This window comes from Callithrix jacchus, chromosome 5 (assembly GCF_049354715.1).
Source record: "Callithrix jacchus isolate 240 chromosome 5, calJac240_pri, whole genome shotgun sequence".
NCBI classification, from domain to species: domain Eukaryota; kingdom Metazoa; phylum Chordata; class Mammalia; order Primates; family Cebidae; genus Callithrix; species Callithrix jacchus.
In genome coordinates, this window is record NC_133506.1 from 15151308 (window position 1) to 15175483 (window position 24176).

At 38.1% G+C, this 24176-nt stretch overlaps 1 protein-coding gene across 2 annotated transcripts in view; it reads right to left on the bottom strand.

Annotated features, from left to right (window-relative positions):
• HAO1 (hydroxyacid oxidase 1) overlaps positions 1-23966 on the bottom strand; it is a 51986-nt gene extending 28020 nt beyond the window's left edge. The window contains exons 1-3 of one of the 2 annotated variants that reach the window (XM_002747346.7): positions 23816-23966; positions 17292-17443; positions 447-702 (exon numbers count right to left, since the gene is read on the bottom strand). In XM_002747346.7, coding sequence (XP_002747392.2) covers positions 447-702; positions 17292-17443; positions 23816-23952 — 545 coding nt within the window. In that variant the 5' untranslated portion in view covers positions 23953-23966. The remainder of the gene's footprint in view (positions 1-446; positions 703-17291; positions 17444-23815) is intronic. The other variant, XM_017971952.4, reaches the window with a different exon arrangement.
• Positions 23967-24176: the final 210 nt, after the last annotated feature.

Below are 24176 nucleotides of genomic sequence, written 5' to 3' on the forward strand. Positions count from 1 at the left end.
TTATTGCTGAAAGAAGTAGACAATGAGGGATCAAAGATGTTGCTTTTTAAAATCTCTTATTTTCTCTTAGCCTTAGCTGTTCCATGTATCATATTAAATATAAAATGTAAAGGTGGCTCTTTGATTTTAACAAAGAAATAGGGTACCAGGGTGATAATAATAAACTGTTGCTTGGGCAAAATTAAGTGTCATCCATCTATATAGAAATTCATACTTCCCAAAGCCATAGCCCTTAATGCACTCTGTCTAAAAATGTATTTGACTTTCATAAGCATATAGGCCTTGCTGTTCCTATTGCATAGCTCAAAAAAGTGACATCTAAAAAATGGATGTGACTAGCTGAAGATTAATCAGTTAGCATTGATGCTGTCAGTAGACCCCACACCCTATCATTCCCAGACAAAATCCCTTTCAGCCCAGCTCAGGGCCCACATGATCATGGTTACCTAAGTTGTGGTGGCAGCTTGAATCTGTTACGCACATCATCCAGACGGTTGCCCAAGTAAGGTGTGTCCACTGTCACAAATATGGCCTTGTAGCCCGTCTTCTCTGCCTGCCGCACTAGCCTCTTGGTGACTTCTCTGTCCTTGTAGATATACAGTTGCAGCCAACGAAGCGCCTCAGGACCAGCTTCTGCCACTTCTTCAATTGAGGAGGTGGCCCAGGAACTCAACATCATGCCCGTTCCCAGGGAGTGGCAGGCTGAGAAGGAAAGTAGATGATCAAGACAGGCCTGGCATTGCTCATCCTCCCAAGCCTTTGAATTGTAGTTCAATGAGTAAAGGCCTCTAGAAGGGCAATTAGGCAATATGAACTCAAATCTTTTAAAGAGAGAAGCAAGTCCAGTCCATACCATCTATTTCCTGACTCTACCTCCTCTGATACAAATGGCTGCTGGAGTTACTGCTGCTCGGTGTTTATTTCACATGATTAGAAATACACAATTCTGGCTGGGTGCGGTGGCTTACACTTGTAATCCCAGCACTTTGAGAGGCTGAGGCAGGTGGATCATAAGGTCAGGAGTTTCAGACTAGCCTGGCCAAGATGGCGAAACCTTTTCTCTACTAAAAATACAAAAATTAGCCAGGCACAGTGGCTGTAATCCCAGCTACTAGGGAGACTGAGGCAGGAGAATCATTTGAACCCAGGAGGCAGAGGTTGCAGTGAGCCAAGATTGTACCACTACACTCTAGCCTGGGCAACAGAGCAAGACTCCATCTTAAAAAATAATAATAATAATACACATTTCTTTCCATACTTTGTATATGGTTCCTGAAGAAGAAAATGAGTCCAATAGTCAAAAATGTCTGTAAATAGTGGCAAAAAAATGAAGAACAACCTGAATGTCCAGTCTTAGGGGACTGGTTAAACTGTAGTTCATATATAAAATGAAATGAAGATACCCATTAAAATTAATATTCTTATGATGATCAATTTTCTGTGTCAATATGCTAAACCATGGTGCCTAGATATTTGGTGAAACATGTCTGAACGTTGCTATGAAAGTGTTTTGTAGATGAGATTAACATTTTTATTAGTAGATTATGAGTAAAGCAGATTATCTCTCATAATATGAGTGAGTCTTATCTAATCAGCTCAAGATCTTAAGAATAAGGTGCAGTGGCTCATGCCTGTAATCCCAGCACTTTGGGAGGATGAGGCGGGCAGATCATAAGATCAAAAGATCGAGACCATCCTGGCCAACATGGTGAAACCCCATCTCTACTAAAAATACAAAAATTAACTGGGCATGGTGGCACACGCCTGTAGTCCCAGCTACTCAGGAGGCTGAGGCAGGAGAATTGCTTGAACCCAGGAGGCGGAGGTTGCAGTGAGCCGAGATTGCACCACTGTACTCCAGCCTGGCACCTGGTGATGGAGCGAGACTCTGTCTCAAAAAAAAAAAAAAAAAGAAGACTGTGAAGGAGAAGGAGAAGGAAGACTGCTAAGAAGAAGAATATTTCTGCAAGGATCCTGAATTCAGACTGGAGCTGCAACATCAGCATTTCCCTGGGTCTCTCTGCAGATTTGAACTTGCATACCTCCACGAGCATATGAGCCAATTCCTGAAAGTGTCTATCTATGGATAGGTATTTTAGAGATAAAGATAGGTAGAGATAGAGCGATAGACGTATGTATGTATCTATCTGTATCTATCAAGAGAGAGAAAAAGATGAGAAATCTTCCAGAGGGAGATCCTACTGATTCTGTTTCCCTGGAGAACCCTGAGTATTACAATTATAAAATAATATAAACATAGAAAGATGTTTAAGATATATGGACATATTAAAGAAAGAAAAAGGTTTACAAAATGACATGTATTACATGATATCACATTTATACAAATGTAGTTATTGGTAGATGAATCTAAACAAACTAAACGCTAATGATGGGTGGGAGAATTATGGGGTTAGTTTAAATTTTTCTTCCTTTTTAATTTTAAAATTTTATCCTTCAAAATGATATTAAAGATATAGTCTACCATTTATGTTGTCTTTTAAAATCTCATAAAATGTGTGTGTTAGATATCCCAAGTAGACACATCTTTTTGAGCAAGGTAGCAGTTATATTTTGGGACGAAATGTAGCAAGAAATGGGCAAATAAATGAAAAATTAAATAGAATCATCTAACTAATACCTTTAGAGGGTACTTGAAAGAACATGGGTGATAGGCTTTCTTCCAAAAATAGGTAGTAAAATTGGAGTCAGCTTTAGTGAAGGAGAAACTGATAGATGTTTATATGCAATATTTAAAACAGTCAAAGCTATTATAAAGTATAAATACATTAAAGTGTATTATGTGAAACTATTCCTCCAAGTCATTTGACTCATCTGCGTGCCCACCATGCATCAAATGGCTATAAATATAGTTGTCCTAGTGACACTCACAGGATGTTGATGGAAATCCAGTGAGTTGCTGTTTGTAAATCTACAATGAGAGTTTAAAAAGTTCCCATGATTCTCAAACTTTAGCAGGACAACCAAATGCCCTGGAGGGCATGTGAAAACACAGATTTCTGGGTCCCACCCACAGAGCTTCTGGATCAGTAGGTCTGAGATGTGGCCCCAGAGTTTGCCTTTCTAACCAGCTCCCAGATGAGGCTGATGCTGGATCACACTTTGACATTTAAACAGTACCATAGCCATTAGATAGTAAAATTCTCAGTTTAAATGCAATAAAATGGATTTTGTTTTTGAGGATTGTTAATTTTTCAATGCCTTTGAAGGTGTTTTTCATACATGTTCTCCAGGTCAGTGGTTAGCTACAGAAGATCTGACTTGGAGGTCATCCTGTCTATAGATCACTAATCTGTTTGGGACTTTCTTTCACAGAAACTCATGACTGGCAAAATATTGTCCAAAACCCCCATTTTATTAAGTAACAACACAAATGAACATCCGGACCACTGTCTGATTTGGGTTAAGATGGGGAAATGTGGAAAATAAATTCAGGTCACTTATTGCTGTTTGAAAGGAACACCAAGGGACATTGATTGCTTGGATCAAAATCCTCTAACGATCAATTCGCCTAAAAGAAATTATGTCCTGTCTGGGCTTGGTGGCTCACGTTTTAATCCCAGCACTTTGGGAGGTCAAGGTGGGTGGATCACTTGAGGTCAGGAGTTTAAGCCCAGCCTGACTAACATGGTGAAACCCTGTCTCTACTAAAAATGCAAATATTAGCTGAGCATGGTGGCGCACGCCTGGAATCTCAGCTACTTGGTGGGGCACTGAAGCACGAGGATCGCTTGAACCTGGGAGGCAGAGGTTGCAGTGAGCAGAGATAACACCACTGCACTCCAGCCTGGGTGACAGAGTGAGACTCTGTCTCAAAAAAAAAAAAAAAGAAAAAGAAAAAAATTATGTCCTGAAGAGGATGTTACCTAAGATCACACAGAGATAAGGAGAATTCAGCATGTCTGACAACTCTGCCAGAACAATGATCTTTCTAGACTCCCTGCACGCCTAAATGACTCCTTGGTACCAAGCATAGACAAATGCACTCTCTCAATATTTCAGGGCAATGACACCGAAGAGAGTAGGTTTGCCTTGTGCATGAGAGACACTGCCATGTGTTGGGAAGGCATGGAATCTTGGAATCAGGTGGGAAGGTCCTCCGTATACTGGAGGTACAGAATGTGGATGCACAAAGGGGTCTGGCAAAGAGAATCACTCAGATAACAGGGCATGTTTTTGTAGTTAATACAAATACATCATGTTGTCTAGCAGCAGTTGTGCCGATAGGGAGGTCAAAATCCACAAAAGGATTCCCTTGAACTCTTAAGAAATAGCTACAGACATTCCACACAGATTACCAAAATGGCAAAAACACCCACAATTCCATTTCTTTCAAATCATCTGACTTGCAGAAGTGTCAGCCCTCACAAACAATTTACCCAAATCATTTGGGTATGCATATTTAGAGAGAAGCAAGTCTGGTCCGTACCATCTGTTTCCTGATTCTACCTCCTCTGATACAAGTGGCTGCTGGAGATATTGCTGCTCAGTGTTTATTTCCCAATAATTAAATAATACATTGCTGAAATTTTGAATCAGAGTCACCAAAATTATTTCAAGAGAATGCTCCTGCATGTAGGGGGCATATCAGAGTCTGTCTAAGGTATTATCCTTTGAAGCTGGAAGAAAACAGAGGAGCAAAACATCAGGCTCCATACTCCCTGGAACAATATGAGTGATCACTGTGATCTTAATCCACTTGTGACTATTTGCTGTGACAAAGAAAAATTATTGATGAATTACATTCCTTATTTTTAATACAGTTTTATGTTAGAATGAGCTAAGGGAGTCTGGGAATTTATAAGGATCATTCAGTGAGGCAAATATTTGTCTACTTCTTAAGGACAGATCTGAGATGAAGTTGATACATACCAGAATGGCAATTATGTTTGTTGAATTATTAAAATACTTCCACTTCAACTGGTAAATAGCCACGTCTCTGGAGTTAATAACCCTAGCCCCTGAGTCCCTTCAATATGCCATTGTGCTTCAGTGTTATCACTTCCTTTTCTCCCCAAGGAACCCCTGGACTTCCTCACAATCCAGCAACTTAAACATCAGTGCCTGGCAGAGCAGGGGGCATCCACCCTGTTAGAGCATTCTACCAAAGAGACACATGCACCTGTATGTTAATCACAGCACCATTCATAATAGCAAAGACATAAGATCAATCCATGTGCCCATCAATGGTGGATTGAATTTTTAAAATGTTGTACATATACATCATAGAATACTATGTAGCCATAAAAGAGAACAACATCATGTCCTTTGCACCAACATGGATGCAGCTGGAAATCCTTATCCTAAGTGAATTAATGTAGTAACCAAACACTGAATACCACATGTTGTCACTTATAAATGGAAGCAGAACATTGGATACACATAGTCATAAAAATGAGAACAATAGATGCTGGGGAATACAAGAATGGAGTTGCGATGGGGAAAAGGGCTGAAAAAAACTACCTGTTGGGAACTATGCTCGCTGCCTAGGGGATGGATTCATTTGCACTCCAAACCTCAGCATCATGCAATATGCCTTTGTAACAAACTTGCACACATACCCCCGGTCTTGAAATAGAAGTTGTAAAAAGAAAAAATAATGGGCAAAGGATCTGAACAGACATTTCTCAAAAGAAAAGATACAACTGGCTTATAGATATATGAAAGAAGCTCAGCATCTCTAATCATCGGGGAAATTTATATTAAAATCACAATGAAGTATCACCTCCAACTGTTAGAATGGTTATTATCAAAAAGACCAATGATAACAAGTGTTGGTGAGGAGGTGAAAAAAAGGGAACCCTTGTGGAGAAGAGGGAACCCACAGATGGCAGGAATGTAAGTTATCACAGCCATTCTGAAAAACAGTATGGAGGTTCTTCTCCAATGATGTTGATGCTCAAGAGACCCATTTCTCTTTTCCCTGGCAAATACATGTCCAATACTCACTACCTTTTTGGAGAAAGCTTTTAAAGGAGAGTAGAATCTTCTCCAGGACCAAGAACTCCCTGTGAGGACCTGTATAGGGAGAGAATATCTAAGGAGATAATTTCTGCATTCCTAGGGTACACATTACTTTGGGGATCTGGGAACAAATAATCCAAAAAGCGCAACTAGAACATGCTTTTCCTCATCCCCCTCCTAACCTGTTTACAAAGTTTCATGGGGGGAACTGCAGAGTGAGTCTAAGGGGCTATCAGCACTTGCATAGTCCAACCATCAATCACTAATACTTGGAAGAAAAAATTAGTTCTCAGTATATGTTTTGATTTCTCTACTCTTCCATTTGCAATGTAACTATAAATATAATATAAACTATAAATATAAACTATATAATAATATAAAATAAATGAGATTAGTATCACTGCTTAAACATCCATTCCCCCCAATCTATCTCAAAAAATGGGCTATGGACAGTGGAATGCTTTCTGTTTTACATAATAAAAGTTCATCTCAGACCCACCCATAATAAAGATTCCTATTAGAGTTAAATCACATGCCCTAGAGTGGGAAGATGCCACGAGGGTCTACAATAAGGTAAACGTAGCTCGACCTTTCTAAACTGCTATTCAATAGAGGGTTGGCTAAGTTTCCTATACTATGGAAGCCATAATCAACTGCTGAGATTTACAGCAATTCATCAGATATGAATGCAGTTACCTCTGGGGTAGACACAAATTCTAAACTCCAACGTACAGCGATTTAAATGAGTTAGGACAGGGAAACAGCTTTGGAAAGCAGCCCTGTGGCTGAGAAATGCAGTTGTTCTTCTAGAGTTTGGTAGTTTTTTATTTTGTTTGTTTGTCACATCAAGCCTTAATGAAAACATTTATTTCTGATCCTGGTAATCTGAATGTAAAGAAGCAAAAATAGGAAATCCATTGAATACATAAATTTTAGAGGCCTGGATACTAAGCCTGCCTGTCCCAAGTTTTTAATCAAGACTACCTTGAACACATCTCTTAATTATCTAGAGTCTCCTTGTGACTTCTCACTCATTTCAGGCAGTCATTCTAAACTTGACCGGCTCTCAGAAGACCTTGAAGTTCTTCAGAAGAGAACAGTATCCATCTACATCTAATACTGTTCATGTTTGAAGACTTTGACTATGCCTGTGACTTGGAACCAACAGGAACTTTCATCCCAGGCTCAGTCCAGGTCTTCTCAAGCTTTGAGGTGCATAGGAATCACAAGGGGATGTTAACAAAATTCAAATTATGACTCAGTAGTAGGTCTGTAGCGGGACCTAAGCTCTGCATTTCTAACAAGCTCTCGAGTCCTGCTGATGCTGTTGTTCCAAGGACCATACTCTGAGAACCATGAGGTAGACATTTTATTTCAAAAGGACTCATCCAAGTTAGTAGAATATGTGTGATGTCCTGAGCCAAGCTGGGCTCATTGAAAATGGGAGGGAAAGCCAGAGCAATGGCAGTGGGTTGGTAGTGGTTGTCACATGGTTGCTAATGGCCAGCCATGACTTGCTGATAAATCTGCCTTTCTTCTCTGCTGGCAGCCTCTGGAGAGGGGCACAGGTACATCTGCACATTTGCTTACGCATTCATCTCTTACTACTTCTAAAGCCAAGGAATCAAACTGTGCCCATATGATAGCCCCTTGGTTCGCTTAACCATTATCTCATGACTTTGCTTTGGTTTAAGTTGTTTTTTTTTTAACTTGCTCATCCTGGATTTGTCCAGCTTCCTAGATCTCAGATCAGAAGCAAAAGTAAATGACAAAATAAAAATAAAATGGTACAAGATGAAGAAGAGAGCGGTTACCCAAAGCTGAGAAAGCACAATTTACCAATTATAAAATAGTTTCCAAATGTTTAATGTCAGGGCCAACAATCTTACACACAGAAATAAGATGATGAACCACCAAGCAAAACTAAAGTTATCAGGCTGGGCTTGATGAGGAAGGAAATTACAACACATTTGAGAACGCTGTTCATCCACAGCCGCCACCACCATAAAACAATAGAGGAAATAGACAATATTACTTATCAATGAGAGTAAACTATGGAATATTAACTCATGTGGGACTAATCACATCCCAAGATCCAAACAGAACAATTAAGCAACATGTTACTTTGGACGCAAATAATTTCTTTGAAAATAACTCTCTTTTATGGGAAGGCAAAGTTGAGCTTCCAAAATTATGGTTCTAAGGAAAAAGAGGAAAGAGAAAGCAAAAAAAGGTAATATGTTCAAAGGGCCTAAAGTGTTGAGGTTTTCTTAGGTGCATTTGATTAAAAAGCTCCTACAAAACTTAGTCATAAATACAGCTGCACTGAAAATAATTTTGTTGAGGAAACTCATTTTGTCATCTGCACAGGAAGTCATTATGTAATGGGGAAAATATGCAACGACCAAGTACCAAGCAGTTGTGTGGTTCTAAACTCAAAGCCTGACGTACTGCAGTGTTTGTATAACTGTGCACCATAATGTCCACTGACTGTGTCATCCTGTCTTCACAGAAAAACCACCATGGTAGAGACGCAACCAACATTGTTGTGTGAATTCCTAAAATGACAATGGAGATTAAGCAGAAAAATAAAGTTCTGAAGTCAGTGGTCTAAAAGAACAAACCTTAACTACAATTATGCTTGAAATACTTAAAAGTTGTCAAACAAATCTTCATTAACAATTTATGAAACTGAACCAATTCAAAGGCTGCCGAGAAAGACCAGGAAACCAGACTTAATCTTTCCAGTGCTTTCATGACGGTCCATTGAATGAATCTGGAACTATATAATCTTGAGTGATGACACTGCCACTACACCTCTAGACCTTTTTTGTTTACTGTATGAATATATTCGCAAGGAACAATTAGTCCCAGCGACACCTTAGCTCTCCTTCCTTGTTTTCACTGTGTTTCTAAGGAAGAACTCTGCAATAGACTAAAGCATTAACTCTACTGAAGTGATTCCTGTGTTATGATTCTGTCATTTTACTGACTTGTCAAGTTCTGACATAACTGGCAGATCACATGGAGACACAACACAGTGATAGGCCTTTAAGTAATGGTTTTAAGGGCTACTGAGCTGGCATACAACAGCTTCAACCAACCGTCCAGTGTTTGACTTTAGTGTTGGGATACGCATTTGAGCCTCTTGACTTCACAATCATATTTTAATGTCATAGGCACATTAATAACTCTAAGAATCAGCGATCTCATACTCTCAAGAAAGCCACCCAATAGCTTACATTTTGGTGCAAAATCCTAGAAATCATTTGATGACTGTCCTTAATGTGGCTAGATTCTAATTTTTAACAGGTGTTTTAATTAACAATCTTGTTTCATTGCAAAGTGATTTTAATACTGAAGCCACCATCTTTATGAAAAGACTTTAGCATAGAATTATACATTTTTATATATGCTTATATATTAAATGTCCATAATATTTTAATACATATATAAGTATATGTAATATGTGTGGGGGTGTGTGTGTGCTTACACACAGAAAGAACATGCCACTGACTTTTTAACATAAAATCTGGTAATACTTTAGAGTGAAAGACACTTGGGTTCAAGCCCCCTCTCCACCATTACTGGCACTAGACCTTGGTCAAGGGCTTTCTTCTTCTCTACTGTCAAACAGAATGAGAATAACTTCACAGGCCTCTTGTGAGGATTAATCACAAGAACATAAAGTACAAGCATTACACCTGATACATGACAGGCACTCCACTTTGAAAAGAGTAAAAACTTTCCTTAAAGCGAGTCCAATGCTTTCCCTGGATTAGGTAAAATTGAGAATAATGGGGATATTTTCCTGGTAGGTATGCTGAAACATAGATCTAGTTGGTCACCTAGCACAACACATAAATACATAAATCAATAAAGCTTTCAAAAATACATCGTTTGGACGTGGAGCAAAGGAAATGACAATTTTTCCTGTTGAATGGTCTTTCACTCAATGTTAAGGTTGATCACTTAATCTTGGAAAATCCAGAAAATTCAACAGCTAAAACTCTCACCTCCACCCTAATGCAGTTATTTGGGGTCTGTGTGGCTCTTTGTGTTACTTTGCAATCTGTTCCACCTGCATCTTAATAGGTGGTCAAGTCATAGCTGAATCCAAAAACTTCACTTTGGAATGTTCTGGCCTTTTAGGCTCCAAAAGAAAGTGTTTAGATTTAATGGTTTTATGGCCCATCAAATCCTGTGTGGTAGCCTCTAATTGCATCCAGGGGCTGGAATTTCTTTTAAAACTTTTTTTTTTGACAGTTTAATAAGAATTTACTAATATGCTGAGCATTCCTGGAACGCATTAGGTAGGATTTAATTTTTCTTGATATGAGGTCCCAGCACTCCCTCATGTGGCACTAGCCCACATAACAAATCAGAAGCAAAAGGATAAATGAATATTTAATCCTTTTTTCTCTTTCTTTTTGATTTTTCATTTTTAAAGGAAGAAAAAGAAATCCCAAGTAGCTCCATGAAAGATGAAGGAAAATTTTATTGTAGTTACTGTGCATAAAATCTAAGAGATTTCCATGATAATGTTCTTAAAGCACCAGAGTATAGTAAGCATTTTGTTAACTGGATATTTAAGAAGAGATGTTCTGCTTATCCTGCAAGACTGAAATTTAGCCTACTGAGACCACCTATTTTATGTGTTAGCATTTATGTTTATTATTGCTATTTCCTTCAATGTGTTAAATATTTGTAGAAATAATTTAGTATTTGTCTTTAAAGAATATAAATAACAAAATTCAAAAAAAATAAAATCTGCTAGAGTTTCAAATGGATGTGCCGTTATAAGTAGAGGCACTTAGAAAACAAGTATTATAAGATTGACAACTATTAAAATGTTGATTAAGTAATCTATTGAATCAAACTTTTTATTCATAACAGTGCATTAAAAACTACCCTTCATTCAATATTTTTCAGTTTTTTTCACTTTAAAAGAATTCTTAGAATTTTAATTTTTGTTCAGTTTTAATTCATGACCCATATTTTATGCTCCCAAATTTTGCACAAAATCAATATTTCCTAATAAATTTCACTTTCATTGGCTTATTTCATCTTCTCAAAGTTAAAAAGATAAAACAGTAAAACATAGAATGCTTGCAATTAACATATCAAGATGATGGCATAGTTCTTGCCTTAGGATTCTTGCTGCAGTCAATGACATTTGGAAATATCAGTAACATACCAAGATGTTATAGGCAGCACTGCCTAAGTGATTAATAACCTGAGCAAAGAGTTTAATCTCTCTAAGCTTCAGTTTACAGATGACTGTAAGGATAGATGAATAAATAATAAAGTCAAATTGTGTGGTGCCATTAATTGCTCAATAAAGGTTGGTGATTCTCATTTTTCACAAGACTTTGAGGTATCACTTTCTGAGTTTATCCAGCATTTATTAAACATATATTTGTATTTTTAGCAATAGTCAGAGATAGTTACATATCTTGTTCCTCTCCTATAGACCAAGAATGTACTCTGAGAAATGGAAATCAAAAGCACTAAAATGCTCACTGCCTCATCTAAACCCTCTAGGGCTGACATAAAGTACAGATTTCAGAAGTGTAAGAAAATGTAGCTCTATACTTTGAATTGTCTCCCATTTTGCATTTGATAAAATTTGAAATGGTATCAAATCACTTACTTATATACTAAAAAAAATGGCAAAGATTATCCACTTCCATGCCAATTTTCTGGGTTTTTGTTTTCGGAATTTTTTTGCTGTGAAAGTTTTTTCTTGTGTTTGTTTGTTTGTTTTCTCTTACCAGCAGAACTCTTTATTTAAAGAACTTGTCTTTTGAACGCCAATATGCAACACAAGTAGCTGCATGGACAGTGTCACACCTAAGTTCTGTAAGATCCCTGGGAACAACCCCAGCCCCCTTGGGACATGGCATTCAAACCATTGGTCTTGCTCAAGTAGCTCCCTTTATCAATGAAGAAACTTAATCCTAGAGAGTGAAAATGACCCGCCACAAGAAATGAAACTAGTTCGTGGTAAATTTCCACATAAATCAGATGCCCCAGATGGACAGCCCTGGGGACACTTGTAGCTCACAAAAGTATTTACTTTGGCCCACACATTGTTGCCCCAAACAGTGTTTTAGGGAATTTTTATTTATTTGCCCACATTTAAAAACCAAGAGATTGTACATAGAAATCAAGATTCCTGGCTTCTCTTAAAATTTTGGAAGATTTGGCAGCTCCACATCCCTGCTCCCTTGGGTTATCAAGCACTAAGTTGTGGCTGCGCCCTTTTGATGGAACATGCAATCTCAGGCTCGCTACAGCCTCCACCCAGGGGCTTACATTGCTTTGTTTTTTGTTTGTTTCAATTTCATCTTTTTTTGGACATTTACATTACAAGCCTGACTCCTAAAGAAATCCTCCCCCCACCCCAAGGTTTCTACATAAAGCTTAAAATAAAAATATTTTTAGGAAAGAAATAGAACTATTTTTATTTCCACTAAGATGTAAGTGAAATATACTTTTCTGAAAGTGAGTTTTCATGTGTGAAAGATAAAGAATTTGGGGACTTTGGGCTCTGAGGGGCAAATAAAGATAGTGTGTGCCCATTTCTGTAAGCTTTTCTAGCATTTATTTCCTGAATCCTCACAAAAACTCCTGCAGGAAAGAGCTCTTCTTCATGGAGGGTTGCCACATTGAGCAAACATACCGGACACCTATGACTTATTGTTTATCTGAAATTCAAACAGAACTGGCCCTCTATGTTTTACTTGATACCCTTGTATCATCATCATTTTGAAAATGGAAAAAGTGTAGCTTAATTGGTCATTCTACAACCATGCAGCAGTGTAAAAGAGTAGAGTTCAGTCCTCTGTCCCAGTTAACAAAGCGTATGTGCTCCACACCTGCTAGAGGAAGGGCAGAAAGGCCCTTGAAGTTAGACTCTGAATAAATCTGGAGAGTCAGCTGGGAAAGTGAGACTATGGTGCCATAGCAATTCCTAGAACTTTCTGGAGGCCGATTCTAATTACTCAGGTCAGACCATTGCCTATGGCCACCAATGGCTTTCACTTACTCTCACTGGCCATGCTGAGGGAGACACTTCTCCAGAGAGATTGATAACTAACCCCTGTTCTCTAAACCTGGCCCCAGTTTCTCTTCCTTGTTGGGTCTAAGTTCCCGGAAACAGAAACGCTTAGCAGCCAGATATTTAGGAGGGTGACAAAAAAATGATCCTCCACAACAACTTCCACAGATTTCACAATATTCCCAAGGACTGGCTTACTTGAGAGGATTTCCTATTCTTTCTTGGAATGATGGAATAAATCCAATAATAACTTCATAATTCCATGTGGATTTTCTGAGTTTTCATAAATAACTCTCTGCCTAATATGAATATTCTTACACTGTTACTTAAATTCTCCTCTGGCTATCTATAGCCTTCAGTTAGCCATTATCCTAGTTTGCATACTTCCAGACGCCAAAAATGACACAGAGATGTGAGAGCAAGTCATCTTATTTGGAAATGATCTCAATGAGTCGAAGGAATGGGGTAGTGAGAGAAGAATGGGAAAGAAGCCAATAAAAGATGGCATGTTCGTGGGCAGGTAACTTCTGCGGGCAACTGGGACTCAATCCTTCCAGGGAACACTGGGTGATCATATTAGAAAATGCTTCACTTACCCTGATCAAAGAAAGCCTGGGTATTTATCCACCTACTGCTGTACATCATTGGCTAGGGAACCATTTCCCTACTTCTAACACATCTATCCGTGGGCTCCTGTTGCAAGAGAAAATGTGAGGCAAAAAGTGGCAGGTCTGATGGAAATGGGAAGCAACAAGGGAATACCTCCAGGGCACCAGCAGCATCTACTCCAGGCATTCATTCTTTCCTTTCAAGTAACCCACTATCCCACAACCAAAACACACCAGCCAAGGAGTACTCGTAAGCTGATGACCATCAACTTTCTGGATATACCTAAATATTGAATAGACAACCTATAGTTAGTCTTTGAAACATAGGGGAAAGCTTAGAAACCCTTGAGAGAGGTTTCTAGTATAAATACAGAATAGAAACTCTGCAGATGCTGCCCTGATAGGAACCCAAAGGAGGATCCAAGATTTTTGAGGGCAGCATGTATACACTCCATTGTCTTCTCCAGTTCCTCTGTGACCTTGATGTCACCACCCTCTCTTTGTTCTGCTGGTTCCAACTTATCCAGATGTCTGTTGTGTAACTTACTCTCCTGAGAGGCCTGCTTTGCATGCTCCTAAAACTATAAATTAATTACTTCTAGGGGATCACAGTGGTCTTCTCCTTATGACACTTCCCAAGATTTTCTGAAATTAAGAGTTCTTCAAAGAGGTGAGGAGCCCAGATTCTGGAGACAGAATACCTGGATCTGAATCCCATCGCTATCACTTATAAACTGTGCATTCCTGGACAGGTTACTCAGCTGGTATGTGCCTCAGTTTCTCCTGTGTAAAATAGGTTTAATAATATGACTTATTTCTTTGGGCTGCTCTGAGGCTTCAATGTCATAATACTTGTAATATATTAAGAGTCATGTCTGGAACATGATAATTGCTTTTTAAGTGTTAAATAAATCTAAGAGGATAAGACTGTAATAGGCGTTTAATATCCTCTTATGGTTACTTCTTGAGGAAATAGTCCTACTCATGCTGTCAAATCACAGTTTCCTAGGAAGCTTTCTTTTCCTCTTTCTTCCCAGCCCAACTCCACAAAGAATAAAGACTGGTCTTGGAACCAACAAAAATGACTTGGAGAATAAATCTGTCATGGATTACCTATGAAAAACTGTTTTCTCTGGAACTCTAGCTACTTGTCCACAAAATGGGGACAGCAACACTTGTCAAATATCAAATAAAGTAGTATGTGTTGTGGTTAGGCTTTGTGTCTCCATCCAAATCTCATCTTGAATTGTAATCCCCAGGTGTTGAGGGAGAGACCTGGTGGGAGGTGACTGGATTGCAGGGGCAGTTTCCCCCAGGCTGCTCTCATGATAGTGAGTGATTTCTCACGAGATCAGATGGTTTCATAAGCATCTGGCATTTGCCTGCTTACACTTCTCTCTCCTGCCGCCATGGGAAGAAGATTGTTGCTTTCCCCTTGCTTTTCACCATGATTGTAAGTTTCCTGAGGGCTCCCCAGCCATGTAGAACTGTAAGTCAATTAAACCTCTCTCCTTAATAAATTACTCAGTCTCAAGGTGTATCTTTACAGCAGTGTGAGAGGGAACTAATACCTGTGTGAAAATAATTTGCTGGCTCCAGGGTGCCTTACCAAGTGAGCTCTGCTTGTTGCCTTCTCTACTTCCTTTCTTTATTTCCATTCTCTTCACTGTCCCTTGCCTTTTTTTCTCTCTTCTTTTAAATTTAATTTTTATTGTCTCTTCCTTGCAAAATAACTCAAAGAGTTTATAAGAATGAGCCAAAAATCAAAGGAGTATTCAGTCAGGAGTCCTCTTATCACTTATAAATAAACATTTGTAAATTGTGATCTTTGAAACTAAATATGTTTTAGGACCTGACTATTGTTTGCAACTGATTTCCTACAATTTTAAATTAAAACATCTTTCTATGTTATTGTACTCTTCTTATATTTTTTAATTCGATGTCATTTTTATGCATCATATTTTTATAACCTATTTCCAATTATGAGATGTTTAGGTATTTTTTTCTAATTTTTCTCCTACTAAAAATAAGAGGCATGAAAATCCTTGCAGAAACTATTTTTTTCCTAAAAAATCATAATTATTGTTTTGGAAGTTCTAGAAGAGAATTTTTAGCATTACATGAGATTCATATTTTCAGAGCTTTGATATAAAGTGCCAAATTATTTTCTAGAAAGATTGTTTCACTTTACACTATTCTCAACACTGTTTGAAAATGCACATTTTCTCCCTTACATAATCACACTACCTGATCTTAAAATAAAAATTTGATAGTCAGAAAATAAAAATAGTTGGTCATAATTTACATGCCTTTGCTTATTAATTAAACTGAATATTTTTTGTATGTTTGTTGGTCAATTTTATATCTCCATTTGTACATTTCTTATTTATATCTTTTGTTTATTTATTTCTATTTGTCCCTTTGGGCAATATATTTTCTTCTTCTTCAACTATAAGGGCTTTTTACTCGGAAAAAAAATTAACCTTTTATAATCTCATATTTTTCCCATTTATTTCAGTTTATCATTTACATTTTATTTTTATTGAGATTTAAGAGCACTACAGTTTTAGTTTTTTGATGTTCATTTGTTTCTTTGTTCTAAGGTTGTTGCCTAGAGCTACATGCCTGAAAGGGCCTTTATTATCCCCATTTTGTATAAATATATACCCATTTTATATTTTCCTTTTTTTGTCCTTCTCGCTGCTAAGTCTGTCCAGCAAAACCTCATTGTGCAATTCTGATATCCCTGACAGAATTTTATGTCAGATATTTCGAAAAGGGAGGTAAATTCACAAGATCCTTAATTTTTTAAATTAAAATGTTTTAAAATATTATATAGTCATGCTCTTTTTCTGCCCTGCTTATCATCAAAAGAATTCATTACCAACTTTTTATATGAGTTTCTGAATCAGAATTTGGAGAGATGTTTCTCTCTGTACAGCCTTTCAAATGTTCACAGTTGCTAGAGAGCTGGAAAGTTAATAAATTAGCCCTAATAAGACTTTTATTTATATCACATTTGATTTTCTCATCACTCCCTCTTGAGGCACCTGGAACTGCTCTATTGGGAATATAACTCATCCATAAAAAAGAATCATGATCCATGTGTTTCGACACATGGAAGAAAACACAACCAACCACATTGCTGCATTTGCTCTTTGGCTGTGAGAACCACTTTGGTCTGGGGGGACGCATGAGGGTTTGGATATAAGGAAGCCACGAGGCTGGATTCCAATTCTGTAACTACCTGGCTGTGACCTTGGGTGAGTGTACTTGTCAGAGATCCATTTCCTCAGACATCACTATTAATACCCACAATATAACCAACAGTTACTGAGCCACAACTCTGTGCCATGCACTTAGTGTGCTTGAACTCATTCAATCCTCACCATAACCCAATGAAGCAGGTACAATTTTTGTCCCCATTTTACAGAGGAGGAAACCAATGCAGGGAGAGAGAATCTTGCACAGTTACACAGCTGGACAGAAGAGGCGCAAGCATTTTGATGGTAGAATCTATGAGCGTAATGCATCTGAATGTGTAAACATCAAGGGACACGTTTGCTTGGTGCATGCAGAGAAGGAAGTCGATAAGCATTAGCCTCCTTCTGTCCCTAGGGTGACAATCTTCCTCTTACCTCGCACAGTGGCCAGCTCGCCATCCACATGAGCCATGCGCTGCATGGCCGTAGCCCCGACGCATATTGGCATGGTGACCCTCTGTCCTAAAACAGACGTCGACAGGTCTGTTTCAGCAACATTTCGGAGCATCCTTGGATACAGCTTCCATCTTTTAAAAAATAGGGGGCTTTAGCATTTCAAAAACATAACCAGAACTTTGACATAACATTTTAGTTAAAAAGAAAAAATATCATTGGATTTTTTTTCCATCAAGCAAATGACTTTATAAAGCTATTGAAAAAGAGGAAGTTTTACTGTTTGTTAGGATAGAAAGTTAACAATTAAAGGGTAATGCATTTTCCACACAATTATTTATTAAAGTATAATTAACATATAATAATATTCACCCATTTTAGCGTACAGTTTTGTAAATTTTGACAAATGCATACCGTGGTGTAACTGCCACGACAATCAAGATCTAGAAAAGTTCAGTCATTCCCAAAAATGTCCCCATTTTCTTTTGCAGTGAAACTCTCCCCAGTTCAATCCCCTGACAACCACTGATGTATTTTTTCTTTGCCCCGATAATTTTGCTTTGCAAGAATATCATGTAAACAGAATCACACACTATGTAGTCTTTTGAGTTTAGCTTCTTTCACTTAACATAACACCTTAGAGACTTTCTCATGTTGTTGCATGTATCAATAGTTTGTTCCTTTTGGTTGATGAATAGTATTCCATTATACAGGGGTACCATCATTTGTTCAATCACTCCCAAGCTAAAAGACATCTGGAATAGTGCCACCTTGGGGGGCAATTCTAAATAAAGCCACTACGCACATTCACGTACAGGTTCTTGTGTGAACGCAGTTGACATTTCACTTCCCCAGTCTTGCAGATCAAGATGGTATAAAAGCGCAAGAGTTTAGATCAGAGTTTAAGGAGATATGCTATGTCTAATTTGTCTTCTTTTTATGTAATTAACAGCAGATTCTGGCAATTACTTTTAAAATAATAATTTGGTTTCTTCAAAATTATTTAGCTGTATGCTGCATCCATTAAAGTGTAATGAAGAAGTAAGGGGCTTTTTTTAGTTTAATTGAACACTTTTCTCAAAAATGTTATTTGACAAAAACTGCAATTTGGGGGTTAAAAAATATTTTTGAGTCCTGAACAGTTTTTTAATGACTGTTTCTGTGAGTCTTCTGTGTTGGAATGAAAATTACAGACAAATCAGCAACCAAAAATTTACCAGTAAAATTTACAGGAGAACTAGTTCTCTTTCTTCTTGGCAAATTTATATCTCCTATTTGTTTGGATTTATTATTCTCCTCATTAGTACTGATTAAAACTAAAGAAAATACAGCCCTATTTCTAATATGCGTCTGTATTATAGACACGTTGTATAAGCACACATGCATATCTAACCAGCATTCACCTAGTTTTAACTCTTTGCCTAGATTTAACTCTCCCTCCAGAGATAGCGTGACCTCCTAGCAAATATAGTGAAGTATGATATGGCAATGCAGTAACAACAAAAAGAAAAAAAAAAAAGAAGAAGAAGAAAAAGAAAAAGCCCTTAATTGTACGTATTTCCTGTAGCAGAAGAAGAAATTCTGCCTTATGTTGCCTTGTGGAATAACTAAGGGTCTGTAATCTAACCCTTCCTCACATAATAAAGTAAAAACATCCAGTCCCTGAAAAGCATAATAAAGAAGTTTTACTGTGTGATTTCTATGCTATTCCTTTGAACATCATAATTGTCATTATTTTATGTCACACCACATGCTCTGTTGCTGAAAGTCTTTTCTTCTTGACGGACCCTCACAGCGTGATTCTTTGATCTCCATTTGGAAGGGGGAGAAGCAGAAGCCTTGAAGAGAGTTTTTATTACCAATCATCTCTAAGTGTGTTGTTATTAGAATGAGAGAAAACGATTTTAATAGCAGCCATTGGCATGCCAGCCTTGGAAGGCATTAATATTTACTTAGAGCTAGAGAAACAACGAAAGCTTTTATGACAAGAACACACAAAGCTGCAGGGCAGCAGCGGTGTGTGTGTGTATGTGTGTGTGTGTGTGTGTGTGAGAGAGAGAGAGAGAGAGAGAGAGAGAGAGAGAGAGAGAGAGAGAGAGAGAGAGAGAGAGAGAGAGAGAGAGAGAGAGAGAAAAGGGGCATTTTTAAAGGTCAATTTCCCATTTGTAAAGCAAGGCTCAATCCTTCAGTCTCCAGGCAGCAGCTTTACGCTTGTCCGCTTGGTGGCGCAGTCACTTTAATAACTGTGGGCTCTTACTGTAAACAGTATTTTCTGTTCTGAGGATGTTACAGAGACTTGTCAACCAATGCACAAAATGCAATTCCTACGTACATTTAGATAAAATCAATGGAATGGGAAAATGTATGTTATCTAAAGAGTCCTCCACGTTTTGATGCTTTTCAAATAGCCATCACAACAATTGTGTCAACTTAATAGTTTTCCAAGCGTTGCCCAACCCCACCCTACATTCAATCATACATAAAATAGTACCTCACTATATCCTCAGACTGTGCTCTCCTGGACCTCCAATTTGGAAAAAGAATATGACGACTGGCAAACAGTTGAACCAGCTGAATAATAAACCTTTTTCAAAGGGTGAAAAATGAGATGACAGAGTCGAGGAAGTGGGGTTAAGGTGAGAATCTGTTCACAGGACTTTTAATCCACACTTTACATCTAACAAAGGCCTCAAATTTAACTTCTTAAAAAATCAGTTGATATTCACACTCTTCACAAAGTAGCTGCTCTGCTGAAGGAAGACACTCATGTCTCACCATCTGCATGCTGTTTCTGAATCACATCAACTGAACAGAGTGGATTAATGTTTTATAAGTTATGTAATGCTATAATATTTCATTCCAATTTTCTCCATATTAATCTTTTACTCTAAACACTTAAAAGCTATAAATCAAAAAGCACCTTATTCACCTGTTGTGTTACTAGCTGAGTGATTTTGTAACATTTACTCCTGTGAGAACACAATGTCACAGCTAAGTTCATATCACTTCTCAAATATTAAAGTGAGAGAATGACATCACTTTACCCATCTGTTATTTAAAAGAAAATAATGCAGTCTTTAGTATCAACAGGTGATACAACAGTAAAGAGTTTCCTTTTCTGAAATTATGAGGGCTTCTAAGTGTCCAAATTGTTGAATTACCTTCCATCAATGATAATTTAAAAAAAAAAAAAAGCTACAACAAATGCGAAGACCATAGTTGAGAAGGCCACTTTTAATTAATGTGTAAGAGAAACAAATTACTGTTCTTCAAATTAACACCAATCAATTCAGGCCATGAAAAATGTAGCAAGTCGACATTTGCCCTGTTTTGTTACAACTGCAATAAAAAATTTTGTTCTTCTGGGTGGTTCCATTTATTTGTCCTTTTTAACTTTTTTTTCTACTTCCACAGTAATATTGGAGTCTCAAGTCTTACCCAGAAATATCTCCAAGCAACTGCTGGGTCACATTGAGTGGCCCATATCCCCAGAACTGAGTATAGAGAAATAAAAGTTGTCACTATGAATGACACTTGGTAGTACTTGTGAGATGGGGGGAGTATAAATTTTGTAAATGTGTTTGAAATACTCTGACCTTGTATCACAATGGGTTATCTGAGGTTTGAGTGTTTTGCATTTTTCATTAAAATCAGAATGTGAAATTCCAGGTTGATTTCCTTCATGCCATCAACCCAAAGCCTCCACAACCCTGGCAGAAAGTCTATTCTTAGTTTCACATTACCAGCTACATGATACAGTGTGAGGAATCAAGGGTCACCTAGCGAGTCACACAGCACAATAGGAATTGAGATATTAGCTAGGTAACAACCCCTAAACTTTGTTGTGATTAAAAACTCAAGCAGTTGATAATAAAATAGCATCAGTTGTCCTCCAAAGAAAATTAATCGGCCGGGCGCGGTGGCTCAAGCCTGTAATCCCAGCACTTTGGGAGGCTGAGACGGGTGGATCACGAGGTCGAGAGATTGAGACCATCCTGGTCAACATGGTGAAACCCGTCTCTACTAAAAAAAATACAAAAAATTAGCTGGGCACGGTGGTGCGTGCCTGTAAGCCCAGCTACTCGGGAGGCTGAGGCAGGAGAATTGCCTGAACCCAGGAGGCTGAGGTTGTGGTGAGCCGAGATTGCGCCATTGCACTCCAGCCTGGGTAACAAGAGCGAAACTCCGTCTCAAAAAAAAAAAAAAAAAAAAAAAAAAAGTTAATCAATACTTTCTTTTTGTTAGTTTAAAGCTGAACAAAAGAGAATGATCAAGGTTCATGGAAAAGGTGGCATTGCACATTCATTTTCATTATCAGTGTCCTGTCCCTAAGTTACTTGGTACACACATAGGATGGGGATACTCACTTGAATACCATGTAATTCACATAAGGCATGAGGCACTTATCCAGTTTACAACTTAGAAGTCACCAAGCCTTCTATGTCTCCCAAAGTTTCTACAATTTATAAGGTTGTATAGGTGATCCATCTGCTTTGAGGCACCCCTTTGTATCCTCTTTGAGACCTCCACTTGGCCAACTATTTTGGGCCCATTTTGCATCATTTCAACCCAACGGCATTTTGGAGGTTGATGCATCCACTGGAATGTAAGCTCCTATAGACAGAAACTTCGTCTGGTTCATTGCTTTTCCTCAGCACGTAGTACATAGTGTAGCTCATGCAGACTTCTTTTTTTTTTTTTTTTTTTTTTTTGAGACGGAGTTTCGCTCTTGTTACCCACGCTGGAGTGCAATGGCGCGATCTCGGTTCACCGCAACCTCCGCCTCCTGGGTTCAGGCAGTTCTCCTGCCTCAGCCTCCCGAGTAGCTGGGATTACAGGCACACGCCACCATGCCCAGCTAATTTTTTGTATTTTTAGTAGAGACGGGGTTTCACCATTTTGACCAGGATGGTCTCGATCTCTTGACCTCGTGATCCACCCGCCTCAGCCACCAAAAGTGCTGGGATTACAGGCTTGAGCCACCACGCCCGGCCGCTCATGGAGACTTCTAATTATCCCTGCTTAATTAGCTAGCATGGGACAAAGGGAATTAAGAAGTGAGGAAGGCTAGGCATAAATGAAATAGACACTTGAGCATTGGAGTCCTGGCAATGCTGAGACACTAACCCTATAAATCTGTCAAGGGTCTGAAGTTTCCTTGGTTGTAATGACCTATTTGGTCTGAAGTTTCCTTGGTTGTAATGACCTATTTCGTTTAAGGTGTTTTCAGACCACTCATAGGCAAATCACATTACTTGGTGGACAAAGTTAACATTGGCCTGAGAAGGGGCATCTTCCAAGAGCAGAAACTTTTAAATGAGCCCAAAATAGTAAATAATGGTGCAGAATTCTAAGCTCCTCTACTCTCAGTCATCTTCCCTTCCCATGACATCCCTGGCATTTGCTGAGCTCATTTGGGTTCCAGGAGAAACCTCAGACAAAGTCAAGGCTTGGAAGGTTTGGGGAGAGGACCTGTCCTTTACCCCATTGCCATTCTCCATCTTCTACATGGATTTGTGGGTGAACCAGTGCTGCCTACCAGGGACCACCTTGGTCAGGATAATTTTATTTCTCCTAATTTAAATATAGAAAATTGATTTTGAGTGATTTTGTTGTAGACTAAAGAAGAAATCACGGAGGAAGGTGGATTCTCTCCCCCTGCATAAGTTCTGCCTTTTTGACTTTAAATTATCACCATCAATGAGTTCCCACAATACTGATTGCCTTTACTAACAGCCATAATGTTAGATGGATGAGACTGAAAGAGTGGAGTGAAGTGAAGATTCCCCTCTCTTGCTCCAGCAAATAAACCATTTTTGTAATTGCTAAAAAAAAAAAAAAAACTTTGAAATTATTTTATTTATTGTTTTTATTACAAACAGAAAACATAAACCATGTCACTCACCATATTGTGCCTTGAAATATGAAAGTCCAAGGAAAACTAATTTGGGAAGAGAGATGAAGTGCTTTGAAGGAGAGATGTAACAGCAAGCTTGAAAGATTAATGCTACATAGACAAATGGAAATCTAAAGAGAAAGTTTAGACAACAGTAATCAAAATGAATGATAACACATAAAGCCAGCAGGAAGAGAACATTTGAGCCAACAGTCCGATCTGGTTCATCAAGATAAGATGGTTATCTGGCATTTAATGCTGTTTCCTACACCATAAACACAAGCACTCACTGTCATACTAGGAAAAAGAAAAGTCATCTGAATTTATTGCTATTTTTATATGCAGTTAAATTAATTGTTATCATACTTCCAAGTGCAGTAACATAGGGTTGGCTTTTGCAGTCAATTGTTCAAGATTCACAGGCTTGGGATATTTTTTTTCAACAATTTGAAAGCCCAGGATTTCTTTCAGCCCCAAGAATTTTCCCCTCCCTACTAAGCACAAATCTGAACAAACAATTCCACACCACCAATGTAAAACTAGAAGATCTTATTGTGGTACAGTCTTTGCATAATTTTAAAACATTATTTTAAAAAATGAATTTTCTTACCTGGAAAATGCTGCAATATTATCAGCCAAAGTTTCTTCATCATTTGCCCCAGACCTATAATAGTCATATATAGACTTTGGAAGTACTGATTTAGCATGCTGTTCGTAATCATTGATACAAACCAGCCGGGGGAGCATTTTCACGGGTTATTGGATCCCAGATGTTGGTTTTTTTTTTTTTAATGTATTGCCTTCTACGTCCTCACTGTTCTGTTATTTGTCAATTATTAATAGACTTTTGCCAAAGTTCAGATTTAGTCCTCTGTTGCTTACATCAAGTGAGCAAACATTATATGCTTAGCCTTTGAAATTTCATTTGCAGGCTATCTGCCAAAGAACACCAAAGTCACTATCTGCCAAAG